The sequence below is a fragment of the Primulina tabacum genome, chromosome 3 (genome assembly GCF_025594145.1).
Source record: "Primulina tabacum isolate GXHZ01 chromosome 3, ASM2559414v2, whole genome shotgun sequence".
Lineage (NCBI taxonomy): Eukaryota > Viridiplantae > Streptophyta > Magnoliopsida > Lamiales > Gesneriaceae > Primulina > Primulina tabacum.
The window spans coordinates 4,861,072-4,884,810 of NC_134552.1; the positions used below are offsets into that span (position 1 = coordinate 4,861,072).

Below are 23,739 nucleotides of genomic sequence, written 5' to 3' on the forward strand. Positions count from 1 at the left end.
TCACTATTTGGCTAAGTGAATGTATTTGGCGAGAAATTTTCGATGCTACCATCTTATATATATTATGAATTAGCTGATTAGCCACTTTGGCTAAAAAGAGACAAAAACAACCTCTTAGCCACCTCGGAATATATCGCGTTGATATTGGATGAAATAAAGTGCAACTGGCTCAATGTCTCAATTTACTAAAAACGATTTTATTCTTTGATAAATATTGACATTTTATATGACATCCATACAACATAATCAACAGAAATGATATATAACAATAAAACATGTTAACGCTAGGGTAAAAAACTCATCTAATTGCAAAAATACTAAATGATCAAATGAAGCATATTATTTATTAATATTTGTTTAGCAACATATATAAAAAATTGAGCAACTGACTTAAAATTAGTGTTTGAAATCAGTTACAGACAAACGTTTCTCTCAATCACGTATCTCAATTGACACATAAAAATTCTGAAAATATCTCTATTCTAAATGGGAGAAAGAAGTTTTATCGAACTTAATATTTATTACTAATTTAATTTTATTCAGTCTCACTCTGTCCATTCGTCTTGCCATTATTACTTATTCTTACTATTAACAATTTTTACAATGTATAACATTAGTAATAGATTAATTAATAGATAAGATATTATTTAATAATATTTATTTAGCATCATATATCGAAAATTGACTAAATAGCTCAAATGTTTGCATTGAAATCATTTACATACAAACATTTTCTCTCAATCACGTATCTAGGTTGATATATAAGTAGTCTAAAAATATATCTATTCTAAATAGGAAAAAGATGTTTTATATGACCTTAATATTTATTACTAATTTAATTTTATTCAGTCTCATTGTCTTGCCATTATTACTTATTCTTACTATTAACAATTTTTATAATGTATAACATTAGTAATAGATTAATTAATAATTAATTAATAGATAAGATATTATTTAGTAATATTTATTTAGCATCATATATCGAAAATTGACTAAATAGTTCAAATGTTTGCATTGAAATCATTTAAATACAAATATTTTCTCTCAATCACGTATCTTTGTTGATATATAAGTAGTCTAAAAATATATCTATTCTAAATGGAAAAAAGATGTTTTATATGACCTTAATATTTATTACTAATTTAATTTTATTCAGTCTCACTCTCTCCATTCGTCTTGCCATTATTACTTATTCTTACTATTAACAATTTTTATAATGTATAACATTATAATAATGATTTTCTATGAATTTGATGTCAATGTATAAATTAAAGTAATTAAATTTAAATTTAAAAGTAAAAGTAAAAGTAAAAATAAAATTAAGATAATAAATAGCTTGATTGAGTTAAGTGCTTTATTAATGATTTTATTAAACTAACGTAAAAAATTGTGTCTAAAATTTATTTTTCTTAAATTTATTTTAGAAATCATTAATAGCCGGAAGAAAACGAACAAACAAAATATTTATTATTATTGGCTTCAATTTATTTTAAATTTTATTAATTAATATATGAAAAAACAAAAAAAAAAGATATTTTAAATTCGATTAATAATTAATAGATGAAAAACAAACAAACATGTATTAATGATTATTATTAAATATAAACAAGTATAAATATGTAAATTCAAGTTCAAACTTATATATAATAGCAATAGATATATAATGTTAGCCTAGCCTCAACCACCGTTTGATAAAATCTAGACTAGAATCTGGTTTGAATGGGAAACTCTGTCCATTTAATTAATGGAAGCACCTCGAATTCTTGAATTCCTCCAAACCTCACGTTCAAATTCAAAACCTCTGCATGTATTCTTCTCTCCTTAACCCCTCCTGGCCTGTTTCTTGCAGGCGTTTGATGTCTGAAAATGGGGTCCATTGCGATGGAACCCGATGACATAGCTTCATATGCAGAGATATATCACCCACAGGGAAATCTCTCATCAATCTGCATTCGGACCGGGATGTTTCACTCGACGGGCATCTTCGCCAACACCAATCCTCTTGATTTCTCCGTTCCTCTCATTCTGGTACAGCTTTCCCTCTCCTCCACCTTTATTCTCTTCACCTCTCGCATCCTCAGCCCGCTCGGACAACCCAGCATGGTTATCCACATATTGGTAATTGATTTGTGTTGATTAAGTACTCTAGCTTGCCAGTGGGTTTATGGGATTGAAATGTTGTATGGATTGATGATGTTTTGTTCATGCAGGCTGGTTTGGTGTTGGGTCCATCGTTTTTGGGCAGGTTTGCAGGTTTTGCAGAACTCGTGTATCCCTATCAGAGTCTAATCATTCTTGATGCATTTGCAGTGTTTGGTTGCATGTTCTACTTCTTCCTCATTGGAGTGCAGCTGGATCCTTGGATATTGAGCAAGATTGAGAGGAAAGAGATGGTCATCGGGGTTTCCACCGTCGTGCTGCCATTAATGTTAAGCATCTCTGCCTCATCCATCATGGTGCGACTCAGCTATAGTTTGACGACCCCCTATCTTGGTCCGGTGGCTATGGCGTCGTCTGTGCTTAGTTTTCCAGTCGTAGCTCGCTACCTCACGGAATTAAAAATGGCAAATACCGAGTTCGGGAGAGTGGCCTTGTCATCATCCTTGGTCAGCAGTGCATTTGCCTTCTGCATCGTAACCCTCACTATCTTGATGAGGGATGATGGTTCACATTCCAAGATCAAGATTGTAAGAACTATTGCAGTAGGGATTGGCTTTGTGTTGTTGGTGGCTTTCGTGGTCCGACCTATTATTCTATGGGCATTGGACAGAAACCCGGAGGGAGAACCCTTGAAGCAAAGCTTCATTTACATGGTGTTTGTTGGTATTGTGATGGCTGGATTTTGCAGTAAAGCCGTTGGGCTCAACATTTTCTTTGGCCCCCTGGTTTATGGGATGGCGATACCACCGCAGGCCCTCCCTTGGGATCAGCCCTCACGCAGAAGCTAGACTTCATCACTTCTTGGCTCTATATGCCTCTCTACTTCGTGAAGAACGGGCTGGTCATCGACATATTCAATGTTACAATCGGAGACTATCTGACAGTTCAGTCTGTCATACTTGTCGCCTATGTGGGTAAGTTTCTTGGAGCAATGTTCTTTTCCATTTGTGTAGGAGTACCACTTAGGGAATCCATTCAGATTGGCCTTGTGATGAATGTACAAGGTGTTCTGGAACTAGGTCTGTTCAAGATGTTGAAGAGCAACAAGGTTTGTTAAATTTTTCTATACTCTTGCATGCTTCAACAAAAACATATTATTTTGAAAACTGATGATCTTGTATTAGTTAATTTGTTGGCACAGGCAATAGATGATAAATCATTCGTGGTTTTGTGCGCATCAATGTTAATTGTTACCGCTAGTTGCACCAATATACTTAGGTACTTATACGATCCTTTGAGGAGGCACATATTTTACAAGAGGAGAACAATGTCGGACTTAAAGCCAGATTCCGTACTCCGGGTACTAGCTTGCGTGCACAGCCAAGAGAACGTCCCTGCCATAATCGAACTTCTTGAAAGCCTCCATCCTACAAAGCGCACCCCCATTGATGTGTGTTTGTTACACCTTGTCGAGCTTGCTGGTCGTTCTTGTCCATTACTCATTCCCCACAAACTTGCAAAAGTAAACTCTGCCAAGGGTTACACACCGAGAAGTATCATCAATGCCTTCCAAATCTTGCAGCAAAGATACCATGGAGCCATCACGGTGCACCCCTTTACTGCGATATCTCCTTATGCAAGCATGCACGATGAAGTGTGTGAAATTGCAGTGGACAGGAGGGTTTCACTCGTGATCATTCCATTTCACAGGAGATTCAACACAACAGCTGAATCGTCATCGTCAGGCATAAGGGCGATGAATGACAAAGTACTCCAAATGGCGCCTTGTACCACAGCCATCGTGGTCGACAGAGCACCAACCATTAAATCAGCAGCACCATCATCTCACGGAGACCTATTTAGAGTTGCTATTTTTTTCATCGGAGGCCCAGACGACCGAGAAGCGCTTGCTGTAGGATCAAGGATGGTGGCACAAGCCAACATCCACTTGACCATATATCGGCTGATCCTCAAGAGCGAGGCAATCAGCGCCGACATTCATTTGGATGCAAACATCGAAAAGAAGTTGGACAACGAAGTTATGAATGACATATTACTGAAATCCCGAAACAATAGTAATAAGAGGGTGAGTTACTGCAGAAGAAGTGGTGAGAGATGGAACCGGGACAGTGGCGCTGATTCGATCCATAGAGAACGAGCACGAGGTTATTATGGTTGGAAGACGACACGACACAAGATCCCCACTGTTGGGAGGCCTTTCAGATTGGAGTGAGAATTCAGAACTGGGAACAATAGGAGACATGTTCGCGTTGGTAGATTCTAAAGCTGCTTCCACCATCCTTGTGATTAAAAACCACATCACCCATTCATTATCTAACCGGTTTACAATGGAAGAAATTCGAAGAACAGATACTATGTAACTTCACTCGATCATTCTTTGTAATACTGATACAGTTTTATACCATCACCATTATACAAATTGGAAGAACAGATACTGTGTGAGAAAAAAAAATTTAACCACAAGTTTGGACCACCATTGGAATTGCTTATCTAATTTAAAAAAAGATTTAAAAAAATAATAAGGAAGCTTTTTCTAGGTAAAAATTTTGTTCAAGAATTTTGATCTCTAATTTTTTTGAAATATCACGAAATTAGACTTCATGCTTAATTTTTGTAGGGAAAATTGATTGTTTGGTCATATATGTTTGTATATTTGATATTTTGGCCTTTTAGATTGTCAGATTTCTATTTTTGTATGTTATCTATGTTTTTACGTCGTGTCCATCACCAATGTTAGGTAAAAGTGGGGCTCACGCTGAATAAAAAATTCAGAAAATTGGAATCCCACTTCGGAAAGTTTACATAACTAAATGAGGGAATTAGTTATAAATAGAGCTCAATTCTTTCAGTTATTGTATCTCAAAATCAAAAGCTTTTCAATTTTGATAAAAAGAGAGTGTATAGAAAAAAAAAAGTGTATTTTTTTCTTGAGTGTGGGAATTCTCTTGTGTGAGTTAAGAAATTATTTTCTCGGTATACTCGGGGTTTGAGAGTGAGAAATATTGAGTGTATTGGTGTATACACTTGTTGTAATATTTCTTCCAGTTATAAAAGTTGCAGTGCTCTGTGGACGTAGCCTATAATTGGTGAACCACGTAAATCTTTGTGTTCTTGTTGATTATTTTATTCCGCATTTTTTGAGTACTATATTATCATCGTGGTCGGCATCGCTTCGGTATAATTTCCCAACAATTGGTATCAGAGCCTTGTTGTGAAAATTCTTAAGAATTCTGAGTATGCTCTGTGGTTGCAGCTTTGTCTGATCTTCCACATCAGAAAATATCTTTTAGATTTTTTGCTAAGGCTAGAGAAGTGATGGCCGGAGATGATGGATTGGGACCGAGAATCAGCAAGTTCGACGGAACAGATTTTTCGTTCTGGCGGTTATAGATAAGAGATTATTTGTACAGTAAGAAGCTGCATCAACCTCTATCAGGAAAGAAACCGGAAAAGATGAAGGATGATGATTGGGAGCTCCTTGACCGACAGGTGTTAGGTGTGATACGATTAACTATAACAAAGAATGTGGCACATAACGTGGCGGAGGCACAAATCACAGAAGAGATTATGTCTATTTTATCGGACATGTACGAGAAGCCATCAGCAAACAACAAAGTGCATCTCATGAAAAAGTTATCCAACTTGAAAATGGGAGAAGGTGCTTCGGTGGCTAAACACATCAATGAGTTCAACACGATTATTTCTCAGCTAACATCGGTTGAAATTAAATTTGATGATGAGATTCGTGCACTTATTCTTTTGGCGTCTTTACCAAATGTTTGGGAACCAATGCCGGCAGCAGTTAGCAACTCTGTTGGAAAAAGAAAGCTACAATTCACTACAACAAAAATGGTTTTCCGCAGCGCGCATATGCACGCTGCAAAGTTGCAAGCGATTAAAAGCTCAAGATTATCCGCGGCGTGCATCTGCACGTTGTTAATACTATTATCCACGGCATGCATATTTACGCTATTAATACACCTTTCCGCAGCGTGCAATGTACGCCGTTAATAGTAAAAAAAATAAAATATTAGCGACGGTTTTTGACAAAACCGTCGCAAATCTGCGACGGACGAATACCTCAAAACCGTCGCTAATTCAGCGACGGTCTTTAAATTTAGCGACAGTTTTAAAATTTCGCGACAGTCCCAAAACCGTCGCAAAATTTTGCGTAAAAATAAAAAAAAATTACTTTTATAATTTAATAAATTTTTATAAAAACTAACAATACAACTATAATATTAATACTCATTCTCTTATCAACAATTAAAACATTAACCATAAATTGAAACAAAAACACGTATTTAAATCGAAAATAAAATCGTATAAGTATAAAAAATATTTAAAGTGCTCTAAAATCGTATTAGAGAAAAATTTTAAGTGCTGTGAAGATAAATGAAACGGAAATCGGATATAAATAGGGAAATTGCGATTTTTTGCGACGGTTTTTTTATTAAACCGTCGCCGATGTACGTATATTAGCGACGGTTAATGAAAACCGTCGGTAATACGGTTGTTTATTAAACTGTCACCGATGTACGTATATTAGCGACAGTTAATGCAAATCGTCGCCGATTTTTAATCGGCAACGGTTTCATGGAAACCGTCGCTATATTAGCGACGGGTTTACGAAACCGTCGCTAATTTAAAAATTCGAACTCATTTTCCGCAGCGTGCTAATAATATGAAGGCCGTGAATAATAGTATTGACGGCGTGCTATTAATGTACGCCGTTAATGTCTGAACACAATTTTTTTTTAAAAAAAATGATTTATTTTTAACAGCACACATAAACATGCACGCCCTTAATAGGGTTCTCCGCAGCGTGCTTATAATGCACGCCGTCTATAGTAATATCCGCAGTGTGCTTATAATGCACGCCGTTAATAGTATCAAGTTACTATCCGCAGCGTGCTTTTAATGCACGTCGTCAATAGTAATATCTGCAGCGTGCTTTTAATGCACGCCGTTAATAGTATCAAGTGCAACACTATTAACGGCGCACATATGGGTTCACGCCGTGAAAAGTAGTATTCGCAGCGTGCTTTTAATGCACGCTGTTGATGACGTGCTGCGGAAAATCATTTTTCTTGTAGTGATTCAATGATGTCAGAGATCAAATTCTTGCTGAAGAAGTTCGCAGGATGGATTCGGGTGAAGGAACATCATCGAGATCTGCTCTAAATCTCAAGAACAGAGGAAGGGGCAAAAGTGGCGAAAAGAGTTCTAACCGATGGCGCGGTAGGTCCAAGTCAAGAAATGGAAAAGACAAAAGCAACTTTGAAAAGAATTTGAAGTGTTGGAGCTGTGTTGAAACTGGTCACTTGAAAAAGAACTGCAGATCAACGAAGAATAATGCCAATGATGTCACTGATGAAGTACATGATGCTCTGCTATTATCCATGGAAAGCCCTGTTGATTCTTGGGTTATGGACTCGGGAGTTTCGTTTCATACCACTGGTGATCGCGATGTATTTGATAATTATATCGCTGGCGATTACGAAAAAGTTTTCCTGGCTGATGGAAAACCCTTGGAAATTGTTGGTATGAGTGATGTACGGATGAAGATGTCAAATAGATCTGTTTGAAAAATCAACAAAGTCAGGCATGTACCAAAATTGACACGCAATCTGATCTCGGTGGGACAGCTCGATGATGAAGGTCACAATGTGACCTTCGGTGATGGTTCCTGGAAAGTGAACAAATGAGCAATGATTGTTGCTCGAGGAAAGAAAACTTGAACACTGTATATGACTTCCAGTTGCAGAGACACATTAGCAGCTGTGGATGCTGGAGCCAATTCAAGTCTGTGGCATTATAGACTTGGACATATGAGTGAGAAGGGAATGAAGATGTTGGTGTCAAAAAGAAAGCTACCAGAATTAAAGACTGTTGAACACAAACTATGTGAAAGCTGTATCTTTGGAAAGCAGAAGAAGGTGAGCTTTTCAAAAGGCGGTAGAGAATCGAAAACAGCAAAGTTGGAGATGGTTCATACTGATGTATGGGGACCATCTCCTGTGACATCCCTTGGAGGCTCGAGATACTATGTCACATTCATTGACGATTCGAGTAGAAAAGTTTGGGTTTATTTTCTGAAAAATAAATCTGATGTTTACGAGACCTTTAAAAGGTGGAAAGCCATGGTGGAAAATGAAACCAACTTGAAGGTGAAGTGCTTACGGTCTAACAATGGTGGAGAATATGAAGATGATGAGTTCAAGAAATATTGTGCACAGAACGGGATAAAGATGGAGAAAATCATTCCTGGTACACCTCAACAAAATGGTGTAGCTGAAAGGATGAACATGACCTTGAATGAACACACAAGGAGCATGAGATTGCATTCTGGATTGCCAAAATCATTCTGGGCTGATGCTGTTAACACTGCAGCATATCTAATCAACAGAGGACCTTTGATACCTCTTGACTGCAGAATACCCGAAGAGGTATGGAGCGACAAAAAAGTAAACCTTTTTTTCTTGAAAGTGTTTGGATGTCTATCCTATGTTCATATTGATTCAACAAGCAGAACAAAACTTGATCTGAAATCAAAGAAGTGCTTCTTTATTGGTTATGGAGATAATGAGTTTGGTTATCGTTTCTGGGATGACCAAAATGAGAAGATCATTTGGAGCAGGGATGTAATCTTTAATGAGCAACTTCTGTATAAGGACAAGTCAGACATTGGAGCTGGAGATGAATGTCCTGAAGTCAAGAAGACTGATGAAGTGCCATTGACATATATTTCTGTGAATGAATCGAAAACCAGTAACCAGGAAAATGAAGAAGAAACTGTACAAGATGATGACCCACAAACTCCGGTGATTGAACTCAGTAGATCTTTGAGAACCATTAGACCACCTGAGAGGTAATCCCCTGCACTTCACTATATTTTGCTGACAGACAAAGGTGAACAGGAGACCTATGAAGAGGCAATGCAAAATGCTGATTCAACCAAGTAGGAGTTGGCCATGGAAGATGAGATGGATTCACTGTCATCCAATCAGACGTGGGAGTTGACAGAACTTCCACAAGGCAAAAAGGCGTTACATAACAAGTGGGTGTACCGGTTAAAAGAAGAGCATGATTGTAGCAAGCATGATAGGATCGGTTAGGGGGATCACCGTTGAGCTACAATAGCTCGGTTCTTGAAATATTGAACACCGATGAATTAAATCGAGTTTGGTGTTCAAACCAAGCGGAAAACACTCGAAATAATCCTTCATAGAAACCGATTAAATATTTTGTAAGCCATTTAAAATATATGCAAGTTGAATGAGTAAAAATATTTTGGTTGAAGCATTTTATCAAACACTCGGTATGCAATATTTTGGTATTTGAAGAACACATAAAATGCTTCAACAATGCATCTTTAAAACTATGAAAATGATAAGTAAATGCAATAAACAAATAGACACGAATTTGTTTATGGATGTTCGGAGATTGAATAACTCCTACGTCACCCCTTCTTCCCCTTGGGAAGGATCCACTAGAAGACTTTGATTTATACAACTTTTGTACAAACCCATTCAGCTAGGAATTACCCACTGCCTAAACTGAACTCCTAGCACTCAAGATTGTAGGCAGCACCTCACAATCAGCATATTGTTTAATGTCTCATATGCAAAGACTACATACACAAGTTTATTGTCTTTGTGCAAAACTCGCTCAACTAAACTTTGAAGTTCAACTCTCTTGTATATGTGTGAGTGATTGTGTGTAAGGAATTTATCATTTACAGTGTACATCTCAAATGTATCCTCACACAAGGGCTTGTGCTCTCAACTAGCTGATTTCTTTATGCTAACTGCCCATGCTTTGAATTCTCTTCAAAATCACTTGTTTGATCTTCAATATGTTGTATTTATATGCTTCAACAATGATATATACGTTAGACACAAGAATATGACCGTTTGGAAAGTTTCTGTACTGTTTCTGGAACTGCAACGGTCAAATTCGTCTTGCTGGACATTTTCCCGACTGGTCAACTCAACTGGTCATTTAGTTCAACTGGTATCAGCAGCTGGTTCAGTTCAGTTCAGTTGGTCAGCTGCTGGTTCGGTTCAGTTCAGTTGGTCAACTGGTTCAGTTCAACTGGTTCGGTTCAGTTCAACTGGTCTTCAGTTGGTCAGCAGCTGGTTCAGTTCAGTTGGTTGGTCAGCTGGTCAGCAGTTGGTTCAGTTTCAGCTGGTGTGCTGAAATCAGCCTAGCTGATTTCAGTTTGTGCAGAACCAGTAATTTCATCGTCATTTATCAGCATCTTAAGCTTCGATTCAGACTTTGACTTCTGATGATGATTTGTAGATCATCGTCTTATGTTTTCAACGCATACTGAATCGCTTCATTTCGATAACCAAGCTGAGAGATAGGACCAAAATACCGCAGCTGCTCAAACCCAACTGATTGTTGTTCTCGTGTGATCAGTTCGATAATTGAGCGATCAGTTACACCTTGATAACATCCGATTTTGCCAAACTGACGTGAAGTACGATTTGTTCCAAATTGAGTTTTATAATCAGTCCAGTTGGCGGATTGTCATTTGGAACATCCAGTTGAGAGATATCATCAAAATACCGAAGCTCGCCAGAAACTCAGTTTGTGCATAATTCAGTTTCGATTTGCTTCTTGTGTTTGCAACTTCACACTTGAGTAAATATGTTAGAAATACAATAACAAGTTTTGTTAACATCAAAATCAAGATTGCGAACATGAAATGTTCCAACAAAGCAGTACAAGGCAAGGCTTGTTGTAAAAAGCTTCCAACAACGAGAAGGAATTGATTACACCGAGATTTTCTCTCCGGTGGTTAAATTAACAACTATTAGGACTGTACTTGGACTAGTGGCGAAGGAAGACTTATATGTGGAGCAGTTGGATGTAAAGACTGCGTTTGTTCATGGTGATCTAGATGAAGAAATTTATATGAAGTAGCCACAGAGCTTTGAAGTACGGGGAAAAGAGAAAATGGTGTGCAAATTTAGAAGAGCTTGTATGGTCTCAAACAACCTCCAAGACAGTGGTACAAGAAGTTTGGTGGATTCATGAGTAATAATGGTTTCCTAAGGTGTCAAGCTGATCACTGCTGTTATGTAAAAAAGTTTGACGGTTCTTATATCATACTACTGCTATATGTAGATGATATGCTGATAGCTGGAGCTTGTCTGGAAGAAATTGATAAACTCAAGAATGATTTATCAAATGAATTTGCCATGAAGGATTTGGGTGCTGCAAAGCAAATCTTTGGAATGAGAATCTTAAGAGATCGGGTGAATGGATTCTTGAAGTTATCTCAAGAAGAGTACGTGAAAAAGATGGTTAACAGATTTAATATGGATGAAGCTAAATCTGTGAGTACTCTTTTGGCTAGTCATTTCAAACTAACCAAAGCACAATCACAATCGACGGAGCAGGAGCATGCTTATATGAATAAGGTTCATTATGCTTCTGTTGTCGGAAGCCTCGTGTATGCAATGGTGTGTACTAGACCAAATATAGCACATGCAATGGGAGTTGTGAGCAGGTTTATGAGCAATCCAGGAAAACAGCACTGCGAATCAGTTAAATGGATTCTGAGGTATTTGAAAGGTACTGCTAGTTTGTCTTTATGCTTCAGAAGGTCAAATTTGGGCTTACAAGGTTTTGTCGATGCCGACATGGGTGGTGACCTAGATGGCAGAAAAAGTACTACTGGGTATGTGTTCACATTAGGTGGTACAGTAAGCTGGGCGTCTAAACTGCAAAAGATAGTTGCGCTTTCAACAACTGAGGCCGAGTACGTTGCTGTAACAGAAGCTATCAAGGAGATGATATGGTTGAAATCCTTTCTAGAAGAATTGGGACAGAAGCTTGAATATAGCACATTACACTGTGACAGTCAGAGTGCTATTCATTTAGCAAAAAATCATGTTTATCATGCTAGGACAAAACATATACAGGTTAGGTACCATTTCATCAGATCAGTGCTGGAAGATGGAGTTTTGATGCTGGAGAAGATTCTTGAAAGTAAAAATCCAGCGGATATGCTCACGAAGACGGTAACCATTGAAAAACTGAAGTTGTGTTCAACTTCAGTTGGACTGCAAGTATAAATAGAGATATATGAGCTGCTGCAATGATGGTGTGAAGACATGATTGAAATCAAGTCTTCAAGTGGGAGAAATGTTAGGTAAAAGTGGGGCCCACGCTGAATAAAAAATTCAGAAAATTGGAATTCTACATCGAAAAGTTTACAAAACTAAATGAAGAAATTAGTTATAAATAGAGCTCAATTCTTTCAGTTATTGTATCCCAAAATCAAAAGCTTTTCAGTTTTGATAAAAAAAGAGTGCATAGAAAAAAAAGAGTGTATTTTTTTCTTGAGTGCGGGAATTCTCTTGTGTGAATTAGGGAAATTATTTTCTCGGTATACTCGGGGTTTGGGAGTGAGAAATATTGAGTTTATTGGTGTATACACTTGTTGTAATATTTCTTCCAGTTATAAAAGTTGCAGTGCTCCGTGGACGTAGCCTATATTGGGTGAACCACGTAAATATTTGTGTTCTTGTTGGTTATTTTATTCCGTATTTTTTGAGTATTATATTATCATCGTGGTCGACATCGTTTCGGTATAATTCCCAACAACCAATGCAACATTGACGTGTATAGTGTCATATCAGCATTTACGACGAAAAATGATTAAAATTGTCAAAAATCGTAAAATACAGAATTAAAGATAATTTGAAAACATAAAGAGCTAAAATTGTGAGGTAAAAAAACAATTTCTTTAAATTTTCTATTATATTTCTGATAATTAAATATTATTTCTTAAAAGTGACTTGGGGCATCCCATGTCAGAAAGCTTTTTCTTTTTCTTTTTTAAAAAAGTCAATTCCTCCATGTGATTCTTTTTTTTCTTTTTTAATTGTTTGCTTCAATTTTTTCAACTGTAATATAGTTTTAAAGTAAACTAGTCGTTTTTGGGTCTATAAATACACATAAAATCTTTCATTTTTTTTTATTCATCTTAAATTTTTTAATACACACAAAATTTTTATTGAGCCTTTCAGAACTATTTCAGGTAATAATTACAAACTAGAGATTGAATGTAGCCATGATTTATTCTTTTTTTTTAATTATATAAATTTTCAATAATAATTTTTAAAAATATTATAATTTTAAATCAATAAATATTATATTCTTTTTAATGAAAAACAAGTCATGCATATAGAAAAAAGTAGATCATATACATAAATTATGAATTTATAAATGACAAAAACTTGTAAGAGACGGTTTCACGGGTCATATTTTGTGAGACAGATCTCTTACGTGGGTCATCCATGAAAAAATATTATTTTTTATGCTAAGAGTATTACTTTTTATTGTGAATATCGGTAGTGTTGACCCGTCTCACAGATAAAAATTCGTGAGACTGTCTGACATGAGACCTAATCTTTATAAATATATGAAATGTATAAATCAATAATGTAAGTTGATTGTCGGATCTATTAAATAATAATGGAGATATTTGAATTGGTTGTCATGTGGGGAGAAAGTTGTTAGTGTTTTTTTTTTTTATATTGAAGAATAATCGAGGTTTTTTGTTTTTGATGTGACAAGAAATTAATAAAAAAAGTTGCGTTTTGTTTTGTGTTTTACTTTTGTATTTGTTTATGCTGATGTTTTCAATATATTGCAATGGCATCCATCCACCACCCCATTTGCATTCGCCATTTTTAGAAGGCATTGACCATAAAAATTGAAGAACTCTTGCCACCAATATCGTTGTCATATGATATCAGATCAAATCAATCCAAAACTTCCATGATTTTCTCCTCGCTATTTTTGAATTTTCTTGGTTCCAAAGAGCAGTCTTAAAAAAAAAACTATTATTGCATTTGCAGAAAACCACCCTAGGAAGCAATAGGGAAGATTATAGATTTATCTAAAGGTGTTTTTTCTGAAGGATTAATTAATTATGTGTTTTATGAATGATGGGATTTCTTCCTTTTTTAACAACAGATGGCTCGTTTTCGTGGCCGCGATGTGGATACAATCTTGTGCGGGAATTGGATATTTGTTCGGAAGCATTTCACCGACCATCAAAAGTAGTTTAAACTATAACCAAAAGCAGGTTGCGTGGTTGGGTGTGGCCAAAGACTTGGGAGATAGCGTAGGATTCTTGGCTGGGAGTTTATCTGAGATTTTTCCATTGTGGGGTGCTATTCTTGTTGGCTGTATTCAGAATTTTGTTGGATATGGGTTGGTTTGGCTTGTAGTCACCGGCCGAGTTCCTGTTTTGCCATTATGGACTGTGAGTATCGATTGTTATTATATTGATTTTCCTCAAACTATTGCTCTTGATTTGACCAAAAAATGTTTCTAAGATTGAGGCAGGATATGGGATACCATTTGAATTGTTCTTGATGAATTTGTTGCAGATGTGCATTCTTATATTTGTAGGAACAAATGGGGAGACCTACTTCAACACAGCTGCGCTAGTCTCTTGCGTGCAAAACTTCCCCAAAAGCCGTGGACCAGTTGTGGGAATACTGAAGGGTTTTGCTGGGTTGGGAGGTGCAATCTTGACTCAGGTATATGCAATGATGCATTCCCCAGATCACGCTTCACTCATATTTATGGTTGCCGTCGGGCCGACGATGGTGGTCATTGGTCTAATGTTCGTGGTCAGGCCGGTTGGAGGTCACAAACAGATGAGGTCGTCGGATGGGTTCAGTTTCTCTTTTATCTACAGCATATGTCTGATCTTGGCTGCGTATCTGATGGTGGTCATGCTTGTTGAAGATCTGCTTGATTTGAGCCCAACTGTTATCACAATCTTCACTCTAGTTTTATTTGTTCTGTTGTTGATTCCCATTGTTATCCCAGTCACCTTGAGTTTCTCTCGGGACCCAAGGTCACCAGCAGAGGAGCCATTGGTACCCCATGAGGATGTCATATTCAGTGAGATCGAAGACGAAAAGCCTAGAGAAGTGGACTTGCTTCCAGCTTCGGAGAGACGGAAGAAAATGGCTCAGCTCCAGGCAAGATTAGCCCAAGCAGCTGCAGAAGGAGCTGTGAGAATCAAGAAACCAAGGCCGCACCGGGGGGAGGACTTTACATTGACGGAAGCACTGATAAAGGCAGACTTTTGGCTCATATTCTTCTCTCTTCTCTTAGGTTCTGGTTCCGGCTTGATGGTGATCGACAACTTGGGCCAGATGAGCCAGTCCTTGGGTTACGACAATACCCATGTATTCGTTTCCATGATCAGCATTTGGAACTTCCTCGGGCGGGTCGGTGGCGGTTACTTCTCCGAGAATATTGTACAGTACTACGCATATCCGCGGCCTGTTGCCATGGCCATTGCCCAACTTATAATGGCGATGGGACATTTCTCTTTCGCAATGGGTTGGGCAGGGGCGATGTACGTCGGAACCCTTCTGGTCGGGCTCGGATACGGAGCACACTGGGCAATAGTGCCTGCTACCGCCTCCGAGTTGTTCGGACTGAAGAAGTTTGGAGCATTGTACAACTTTCTAACATTAGCCAATCCGGCAGGATCATTGATATTCTCGGGCATCATCGCCAGCAGCATATACGACAGCGAGGCAGAGAAACAAGCTCAATACGTGATCAGATCAAGCACAAAAGAAGCTCTAAAGTGCGACGGGGCGATCTGTTTCTTCTTGACTTCGTTGATCATGTCGGGACTTTGCATTCTTGCAGTTGTTCTGAGCATGATTCTTGTACATCGAACGAGGCCAGTGTATACTCATCTCTATGGAAAGTCCACAACTCGGAGGTAGTTGTTGTAGCTGCAATTTTTACATTGTGGTTTGGCACATTTAGAGGTTCTAGTAAGTATAAATTAAGAAATTTAATGATTCTGGTCTTCGTGATTCTGGATCAGGTAATTTTATTAAAATCTTAGCAGGAGCCCTCAATGGAGAAACGGCACGCAAGATAGAGAAGAAGCATCTAAGACCAAGAAGAGAGATGACGATGAAGATAACTGGGATGTTCCTGAAGGAGCCCTTGCCTAATGATCTCTTATTGTAGTTCCTGTTCTGTGTGATAGAATATTGCTGCTCTCCCATCCTTTCTGGAGGGTTTCAAGTATATGTAACTTGTCATGATATTTTTCTTGTAAGTTTTACCCAAACTTTACCTTCTGCATTCTTGGTGATGAGCATATGATGTTTTTGAATTTTGCTTCTGTATTACTTCGTTGTTGACGTTTTAATGGCATAGTTGGATCTGCTTGTATGCACACTCTCTGCACAAGGGCTGGGGACTTTTATCACCACATATCCAATAGAAAGATTATTGTCCAAATTCAATTTCACTGGATAATATCCCAAAAGTTCCAAACTGAAGTCGAAAGTTGCTCTTTTATTTCACAAAACAAGATAATTTTATAAGTCTCTATGTGCGACCTATCCCGTGTTTTTTAATCTAAATACTTTAAGCCTGAAGATTTACAAGATCTTGAGAAATCCTACCGCCCCAAGATGTAGCAGATAGATTGAGATACCTCAATCTTGTAAAGGACCCGAAAAAGTTGGGAATTGAATTGTTCATGACTCAAGTTTGTTTTTAAGTCCACCTCAAAATTGGGCCTAAGGTTGGCGCTTCTTGAGACTCCCCTCAATCCTCATATCGGGACCTGAGGTTCGAGTATATTAAATGCATAATTGTATAGGTAAGTTCCAAAGTCATACTTCTCACAACAAACTCAAATCACTATTTGATTCTTCTGTTTGACAATGGAATACAAATCCTTCTCCAACATATCGATACTTACTTGTTTTCTCTCTACAATCTCTTGTCGACACGATATCGAGTCCCTCTCATCTGTAACTTCATGGATCCTCTATGTATATTTGCACAATGACAAATTCAGAAGAGGACAGCTAGTTATCTGAACTGAAACTATGACTATGTCACACTATCTGATTTCTGATCAGCATCAGCAGTGGCCTGGACCTGAGCAGCATATTGCGAATTCCAGAGAACGTCCTCAAACGACGGCCTGTTCGAGGATTCGGGTGATATACATTTCTTGGTGATGGATATCACAATGGACAAGGATTCTTGCGAGCTGGTGTTCAGCACTATTGGATGCACTATTTTACTTCTACCATCTTGGCTGCTGAAGGATGCCTATCACATGGAAGCAACAAGAGATGAGATATTTGCTTGGAACTACCAAGGGATATATTGTTACTACATTAAGATACCATTTCGAGCAATACGATCCCAAAGTTGTAAACATCGTCATCTGGCTTTTCCACGTGCCTGAAACAGACATCTCTAGAGATTAATCACAAACTAACAGAGGAATTTGCATAAAGGAATCTTGAAAAGTATGTTACTGCTTCGAATTGTTTTCGATGGTCATCAATAGGAAGCACAGTTATCTCTCAACAACACGAGCTACTAAATTTTGAGATGCAAGAGGCTAAACTGGTTGTGTGTTCTCAATGAGAATGTTAAATACAATGTTCCTTACTCTGATTTCTCAGCATCTTTTTTCGCCTACAAAACAGAGATTGTACGAGTTAGTCATAGCTCACACAACCTTAACATGGTCTGAATATCGAAGGAACCATACCTCAGGTTTTTGAGTTTCATGAACAATTATGGGCATTCCGTAATCGCTGAGCTTTGCTATCTGATGCTCGTCAAGCAGTACATTATTCGTCTTCAGCCGATTGCTGAATGAAGAGGGGATCACCCCAGTATGCAAAAAAAGGACAGCCTTGGCCACATCAATTAGCACAGCCAATCTGTTCGACCATTTCAGAACCTTCACCGGGCAGGTTTCTTGCAAGAACAAGCAATTCAACTTAAGACTCCATCATATAAACTACCATTACTAGTTTTAAAACAAGACAGATACATGGTCCAAATATATTTTGAAATAATCACATGATGAAACATAAACAGATTATGCATACATAATATTTGTGCAATATGGCTTCAAATAGATCGCACTCCGTTTGTAACAAGATCGAAACTCATGGTAGTGAACTGTTGTATAAAAAATGATTAAAATGGCTAATCACGTATTTTAGTCAGCAACAATCCTATCAAACTCTATTCAATAACCAAAAGAAACAAAAGACTCTATTGTGTGTTCAACCAGCATTTAGTTCCCATTATACAAGTTAGGCAATGACTTCATCCTCCAAATTGAGACGAGGATAGTGCCTAAAATAAAAGTACCTGAAAGATGAGAATGTAAGTTCCCATTTGGAATGAATTCGTATACAAGGAACAATCTATTCACAGTTCCATTTTCCTTGATTTCTACTTCAACACAATGACCCAGAAGATTAACTAGGTTGGGATGACGAAGTTTTGAGAGCAAATCCAGCCTCAACTCGAGGTTCTGAACATAGTATTTTCTAAATAAAGTCAAAGATCGTATGGCAACAAAGGCACCATTTTCTAACTCTCCTTTAAAAACCTGCAGATACGAAGGTAGAACCCAGAGGTAGTCAAGAACTAAATTTTAATTCCCAACAGAACTAAACCAGGCACAAGGATACCTTTCCAATAGTGCTTTCATCCAGATACGATGATTGCTCGAACTTCCCTGTGGCATACTCCAGTTCTTTTATGGAGAACACCCTATATACAGAAGCAGCAGGGTTAAGCATTTTCGCTGCTGGCGAAATTAATCCTGTAGTACAAAAAAAGAACCCATAAAAAGACATTAAAAAGATTATTATACTATAAGGATTACAGATGAAATTCTCCAATATAGAAAAAAGATAGAACACGAAAGCATGGTGGGGATGCTTCCATGATGTTTGTAATCATTTCCACGTCTAGTAAATTCTTAATTTGCTTATAAAACCACCTTCAAAAGAGCATGATACGGCATAAAATTAAATGTAACCAAGCTTGCTGGTATTTGCAAGAGTCGACCTGATAAAGCGCAAAACTAAATTTGACTAAACTTACGAGCATTTTCAATAACTTCAGTTGAAATCCCTGACCGCGCACCCTCTTGCACAACCTTTGGTGAAATATGCTGAACTACCGTCTCCTGTACAACGTGTCTTTTACAGAATGTGACATATCCATCACCCAAGAGGATGGCTACAATAATGGCAGTTCCACTAATAACACCAACCACTACGGCTATTGCCTGTCTCGTAAATAGCCTTTTCCCACTAGCAAGGTCAAATTTCTTAATGAATCCAACCACTCAGGAAATGTATCATTGAAAAAGTTTCCATCCAAAGTCAAAGTCTGAAGCTTTACCAACCTAGACATTTCAGATGGGATTGAACCATAAAAGAAATTTGAACTCAAATTCCAAAGCTTCAAGCAAAGATAACCGATGAATTTTATCAGGAAGTGGCCCCCAAATCCCCAAAGACACTAAGCTACGGACCCTTAAGCTGGACAACCTTGTCAATGTAGTAAATAAAGAATCAACAGAGAAACTCCGAGATAAGGTTTGATTAGGTACTGCAAATCCACTGAACTCGCTGATCTTTGCAGGCTTAGCTCCAATAATCCTGAGTTCGGTGACAGAATCATTCTCACATTTAATGCTCATTTGCGGTGGGGAGGACGAGCTACACAAATCACCATTGCTATTTTCCAGAACAGTTAATACCACTGGGTGCTCCAAATGCTTCATCGGCTGGAGAAGAATCTCCGTGTCTTAGCTTCGCAACTGATGAGTGGACCTTGACGCAAAGAGAACCCATGAAACAAACACCAGAATTAAATAAGTTGAACACCCCATTTGCAAATTTCACCCAGTCAAGCCAGGGCTAACAAGAAATAGAAAACAAAAAAAAGACCCATAGATAAGAGTCTTTCCATAAAGAGCTAAAATGACATATTCCAAAGAGACTAAGTGGTTAATCTATGCATCTATACTCTGTACATATTATAAAAATGTTAATCAAGGTCAAAGTTTTTCTACTGTGTATTGTCAACTTTGTCCTTAGTTTGTACGTACAGGAAAAATTTAGTGAGGATGTTTTTGTCAAATCAGTTATTATGATAAGGATAAAATTGTCAAACTACATTTATGTTAGATAATGATTAAGTTGCCAAAAAAACTGAAACTTTAAAATTCTTTTATTTTTATTTTCTTGCAGATGAATTGAACAAACTTTTTTCACAAAAAATATTAATTTGAAAAGATTGAGATACCAAAATATATTGGTTTTATTTGCTTACAGATGAAGTGAAAAAGAATTTTTTCACAAAAAACTTAATTTGTAGATTTTTTCACAAAAAAGTTAATTTGCAGAAGATTAAAATAAGAAAATTCTTTTGTTTTATTTTCTTCTATACATATTATAAAAGTGTGAATCAAGGTCAAAGTTTTTCTATTGTGTATTGTCAACTTTGTCCTTAGTTTGTACGTACAGGAAAAATTTAGTGAGGATGTTTTTGTCAAATCAGTTATTATGATAAGGATAAAATTGTCAAACTACATTTATGTTAGATAATGATTAAGTTGCCAAAAAAACTGAAACTTTAAAATTCTTTGATTTTTATTTTCTTGCAGATGAATTGAACAAACTTTTTTCACAAAAAATATTAATTTGAAAAGATTGAGATACCAAAATATATTGGTTTTATTTGCTTACAGATGAAGTGAAAAAGAATTTTTCACAAAAAACTTAATTTGTAGATTTTTTCACAAAAAAGTTAATTTGCAGAAGATTAAAATAACAAAATTCTTTTGTTTTATTTTCTTCTATACATATTATAAAAATGTGAATCAAGGTCAAAGTTTTTCTATTGTGTATTGTCAACTTTGTCCTTAGTTTGTACGTACAGGAAAAATTTAGTGAGGATGTTTTTGTCAAATCAGTTATTATGATAAGGATAAAATTGTCAAACTACATTTATGTTAGATAATGATTAAGTTGCCAAAAAAAACTGAAACTTTAAAATTCTTTGATTTTTATTTTCTTGCAGATGAATTGAACAAACTTTTTTCACAAAAAATATTAATTTGAAAAGATTGAGATACCAAAATATATTGGTTTTATTTGCTTACAGATGAAGTGAAAAAGAATTTTTTCACAAAAAACTTAATTTGTAGATTTTTTCACAAAAAAGTTAATTTGCAGAAGATTAAAATAACAAAATTCTTTTGTTTTATTTTCTTCTATACATATTATAAAAGTGTGAATCAAGGTCAAAGTTTTTCTATTGTGTATTGTCAACTTTGTCCTTAGTTTGTACGTACAGGAAAAATTTAGTGAGGATGTTTTTGTCAAATCAGTTATTATGATAAGGATAAAATTGTCAAACTACATTTATGTTAGATAATGATTAAGTTGCCAAAAAAACTGAAACTTTAAAATTCTTTGATTTTTATTTTCTTGCAGATGAATTGAACAAACTTTTTTCACAAAAAATATTAATTTGAAAAGATTGAGATACCAAAATATATTGGTTTTATTTGCTTACAGATGAAGTGAAAAAGAATTTTTTCACAAAAAACTTAATTTGTAGATTTTTTCACAAAAAAGTTAATTTGCAGAAGATTAAAATAACAAAATTCTTTTGTTTTATTTTCTTCTATACATATTATAAAAGTGTGAATCAAGGTCAAAGTTTTTCTATTGTGTATTGTCAACTTTGTCCTTAGTTTGTACGTACAGGAAAAATTTAGTGAGGATGTTTTTGTCAAATCAGTTATTATGATAAGGATAAAATTGTCAAACTACATTTATGTTAGATAATGATTAAGTTGCCAAAAAAACTGAAACTTTAAAATTCTTTGATTTTTATTTTCTTGCAGATGAATTGAACAAACTTTTTTCACAAAAAATATTAATTTGAAAAGATTGAGATACCAAAATATATTGGTTTTATTTGCTTACAGATGAAGTGAAAAAGAATTTTTTCACAAAAAACTTAATTTGTAGATTTTTTCACAAAAAATTTAATTTGCAGAAGATTAAAATAACAAAATTCTTTTGTTTTATTTTCTTCTATACATATTATAAAAGTGTGAATCAAGGTCAAAGTTTTTCTATTGTGTATTGTCAACTTTGTCCTTAGTTTGTACGTACAGGAAAAATTTAGTGAGGATGTTTTTGTCAAATCAGTTATTATGATAAGGATAAAATTGTCAAACTACATTTATGTTAGATAATGATTAAGTTGCCAAAAAAACCGAAACTTTATAATTCTTTGATTTTTATTTTCTTGCAGATGAATTGAACAAACTTTTTTCACAAAAAATATTAATTTGAAAAGATTGAGATACCAAAATATATTGGTTTTATTTGCTTACAGATGAAGTGAAAAAGAATTTTTTCACAAAAAACTTAATTTGTAGATTTTTTCACAAAAAAGTTAATTTGCAGAAGATTAAAATAACAAAATTCTTTTGTTTTATTTTCTTCTATACATATTATAAAAGTGTGAATCAAGGTCAAAGTTTTTCTATTGTGTATTGTCAACTTTGTCCTTAGTTTGTACTGTACAGGAAAAATTTAGTGAGGATGTTTTTGTCAAATCAGTTATTATGATAAGGATAAAATTGTCAAACTACATTTATGTTAGATAATGATTAAGTTGCCAAAAAAACTGAAACTTTAAAATTCTTTGATTTTTATTTTCTTGCAGATGAATTGAACAAACTTTTTTCACAAAAAATATTAATTTGAAAAGATTGAGATACCAAAATATATTGGTTTTATTTGCTTACAGATGAAGTGAAAAAGAATTTTTTCACAAAAAACTTAATTTGTAGATTTTTTCACAAAAAAGTTAATTTGCAGAAAATTAAAATAACAAAATTCTTTTGTTTTATTTTCTTCTATACATATTATAAAAGTGTGAATCAAGGTCAAAGTTTTTCTATTGTGTATTGTCAACTTTGTCCTTAGTTTGTACGTACAGGAAAAATTTAGTGAGGATGTTTTTGTCAAATCAGTTATTATGATAAGGATAAAATTGTCAAACTATATTTATGTTAGATAATGATTAAGTTGCCAAAAAAACTGAAACTTTAAAATTCTTTGATTTTTATTTTCTTGTAGATGAATTGAACAAACTTTTTTCACAAAAAATATTAATTTGAAAAGATTGAGATACCAAAATATATTGGTTTTATTTGCTTACAGATGAAGTGAAAAAGAATTTTTTCACAAAAAACTTAATTTGTAGATTTTTTCACAAAAAATTTAATTTGCAGAAGATTAAAATAACAAAATTCTTTTGTTTTATTTTCTTGTAAATAAAGTGAAAATATTTTTTCCACAGTTCATTAAGATTAATTATTTTAAAATGAAGAATTAAACTAATGAAGCCAAATAATTAAACTAATTTTGTTTTTGTTTTAACAAGGTTGGTGTCATGAAGAATGTTCGATATTTAATTACATTTACAAAATGATACAAGAATTATCAGATATAAATATAAATAATTCTAATAAATATTTCATTTATATTTATTTTATCTATATTTCTTTATCAAAAAGAAAGTCAACTAATATTGTTCAAAGCCTTGGTTTATTATGAAAATTTAACGATATAGATTGAATAATATATTTGTATTAATTTTAACTATATTTTTCTCTTTTTAAAGGCTAGAAACTATAACAATTATTTTATTGAGAGATTCTTTCAATTAACG

General features: G+C 35.3%; 2 protein-coding genes and 1 pseudogene across 9 annotated transcripts; 2 read left to right on the top strand and 1 right to left on the bottom strand.

Moving 5' to 3' along the window:
• Nucleotides 1–1,702: 1,702 nt before the first annotated feature.
• Nucleotides 1,703–4,567, top strand: LOC142539499 (cation/H(+) antiporter 15-like). 4 transcript variants are annotated; one of them, XR_012818928.1, is made up of 3 exons: nucleotides 1,703–2,118; nucleotides 2,211–3,208; nucleotides 3,302–3,452. XR_012818928.1 is itself a non-coding variant. In XM_075645012.1 (3 exons), exon 3 carries the CDS (start codon nucleotides 3,341–3,343, stop codon nucleotides 4,331–4,333), a length of 993 nt encoding a protein of 330 aa, XP_075501127.1. In that variant the 5' UTR covers nucleotides 1,703–2,118; nucleotides 2,211–3,208; nucleotides 3,285–3,340; the 3' UTR covers nucleotides 4,334–4,567. The 4 variants fall into 4 exon arrangements, 3 of the variants coding, with proteins under 3 accessions (XP_075501127.1, XP_075501125.1, XP_075501126.1); XM_075645012.1 differs by having other exon boundaries at nucleotides 3,285–4,567; XM_075645010.1 differs by having other exon boundaries at nucleotides 3,302–4,567.
• A 9,213-nt stretch (nucleotides 4,568–13,780) lies between these two features.
• Nucleotides 13,781–16,719, top strand: LOC142539500 (protein NUCLEAR FUSION DEFECTIVE 4-like). Of its 5 annotated transcripts, none has more exons than XR_012818929.1 (3): nucleotides 13,781–14,413; nucleotides 14,541–15,959; nucleotides 16,013–16,719. XR_012818929.1 is itself a non-coding variant. In XM_075645015.1 (3 exons), exons 1-3 carry the CDS (start codon nucleotides 14,078–14,080, stop codon nucleotides 16,014–16,016), a joined length of 1,704 nt encoding a protein of 567 aa, XP_075501130.1. In that variant the 5' UTR covers nucleotides 13,781–14,077; the 3' UTR covers nucleotides 16,017–16,719. The 5 variants fall into 5 exon arrangements, 3 of the variants coding, with proteins under 3 accessions (XP_075501130.1, XP_075501128.1, XP_075501129.1); XR_012818930.1 differs by having other exon boundaries at nucleotides 16,037–16,153; XM_075645015.1 differs by having other exon boundaries at nucleotides 14,541–15,904.
• A 310-nt stretch (nucleotides 16,720–17,029) lies between these two features.
• On the bottom strand, nucleotides 17,030–19,976 carry LOC142538313 (putative inactive leucine-rich repeat receptor-like protein kinase At3g03770; annotated as a pseudogene).
• Nucleotides 19,977–23,739: the final 3,763 nt, after the last annotated feature.

Excerpts from the sequence above, each read along its gene's own strand:
- LOC142539499 (XM_075645010.1), top strand. The coding sequence starts at position 2,972 with ATGCCTCTCTACTTCGTGAAGAACGGGCTGGTCATCGACATATTCAAT. Across the intron at positions 3,209-3,301 it reads AGATGTTGAAGAGCAACAAG|GCAATAGATGATAAATCATT; the intron begins GTTTGTTAAATT and ends TTGTTGGCACAG.
- LOC142539500 (XM_075645013.1), top strand. The coding sequence starts at position 14,078 with ATGTGTTTTATGAATGATGGGATTTCTTCCTTTTTTAACAACAGATGG. Across the intron at positions 14,414-14,540 it reads CTGTTTTGCCATTATGGACT|ATGTGCATTCTTATATTTGT; the intron begins GTGAGTATCGAT and ends AATTTGTTGCAG. Across the intron at positions 15,905-16,033 it reads GGAAAGTCCACAACTCGGAG|CAGGAGCCCTCAATGGAGAA; the intron begins GTAGTTGTTGTA and ends TTAAAATCTTAG.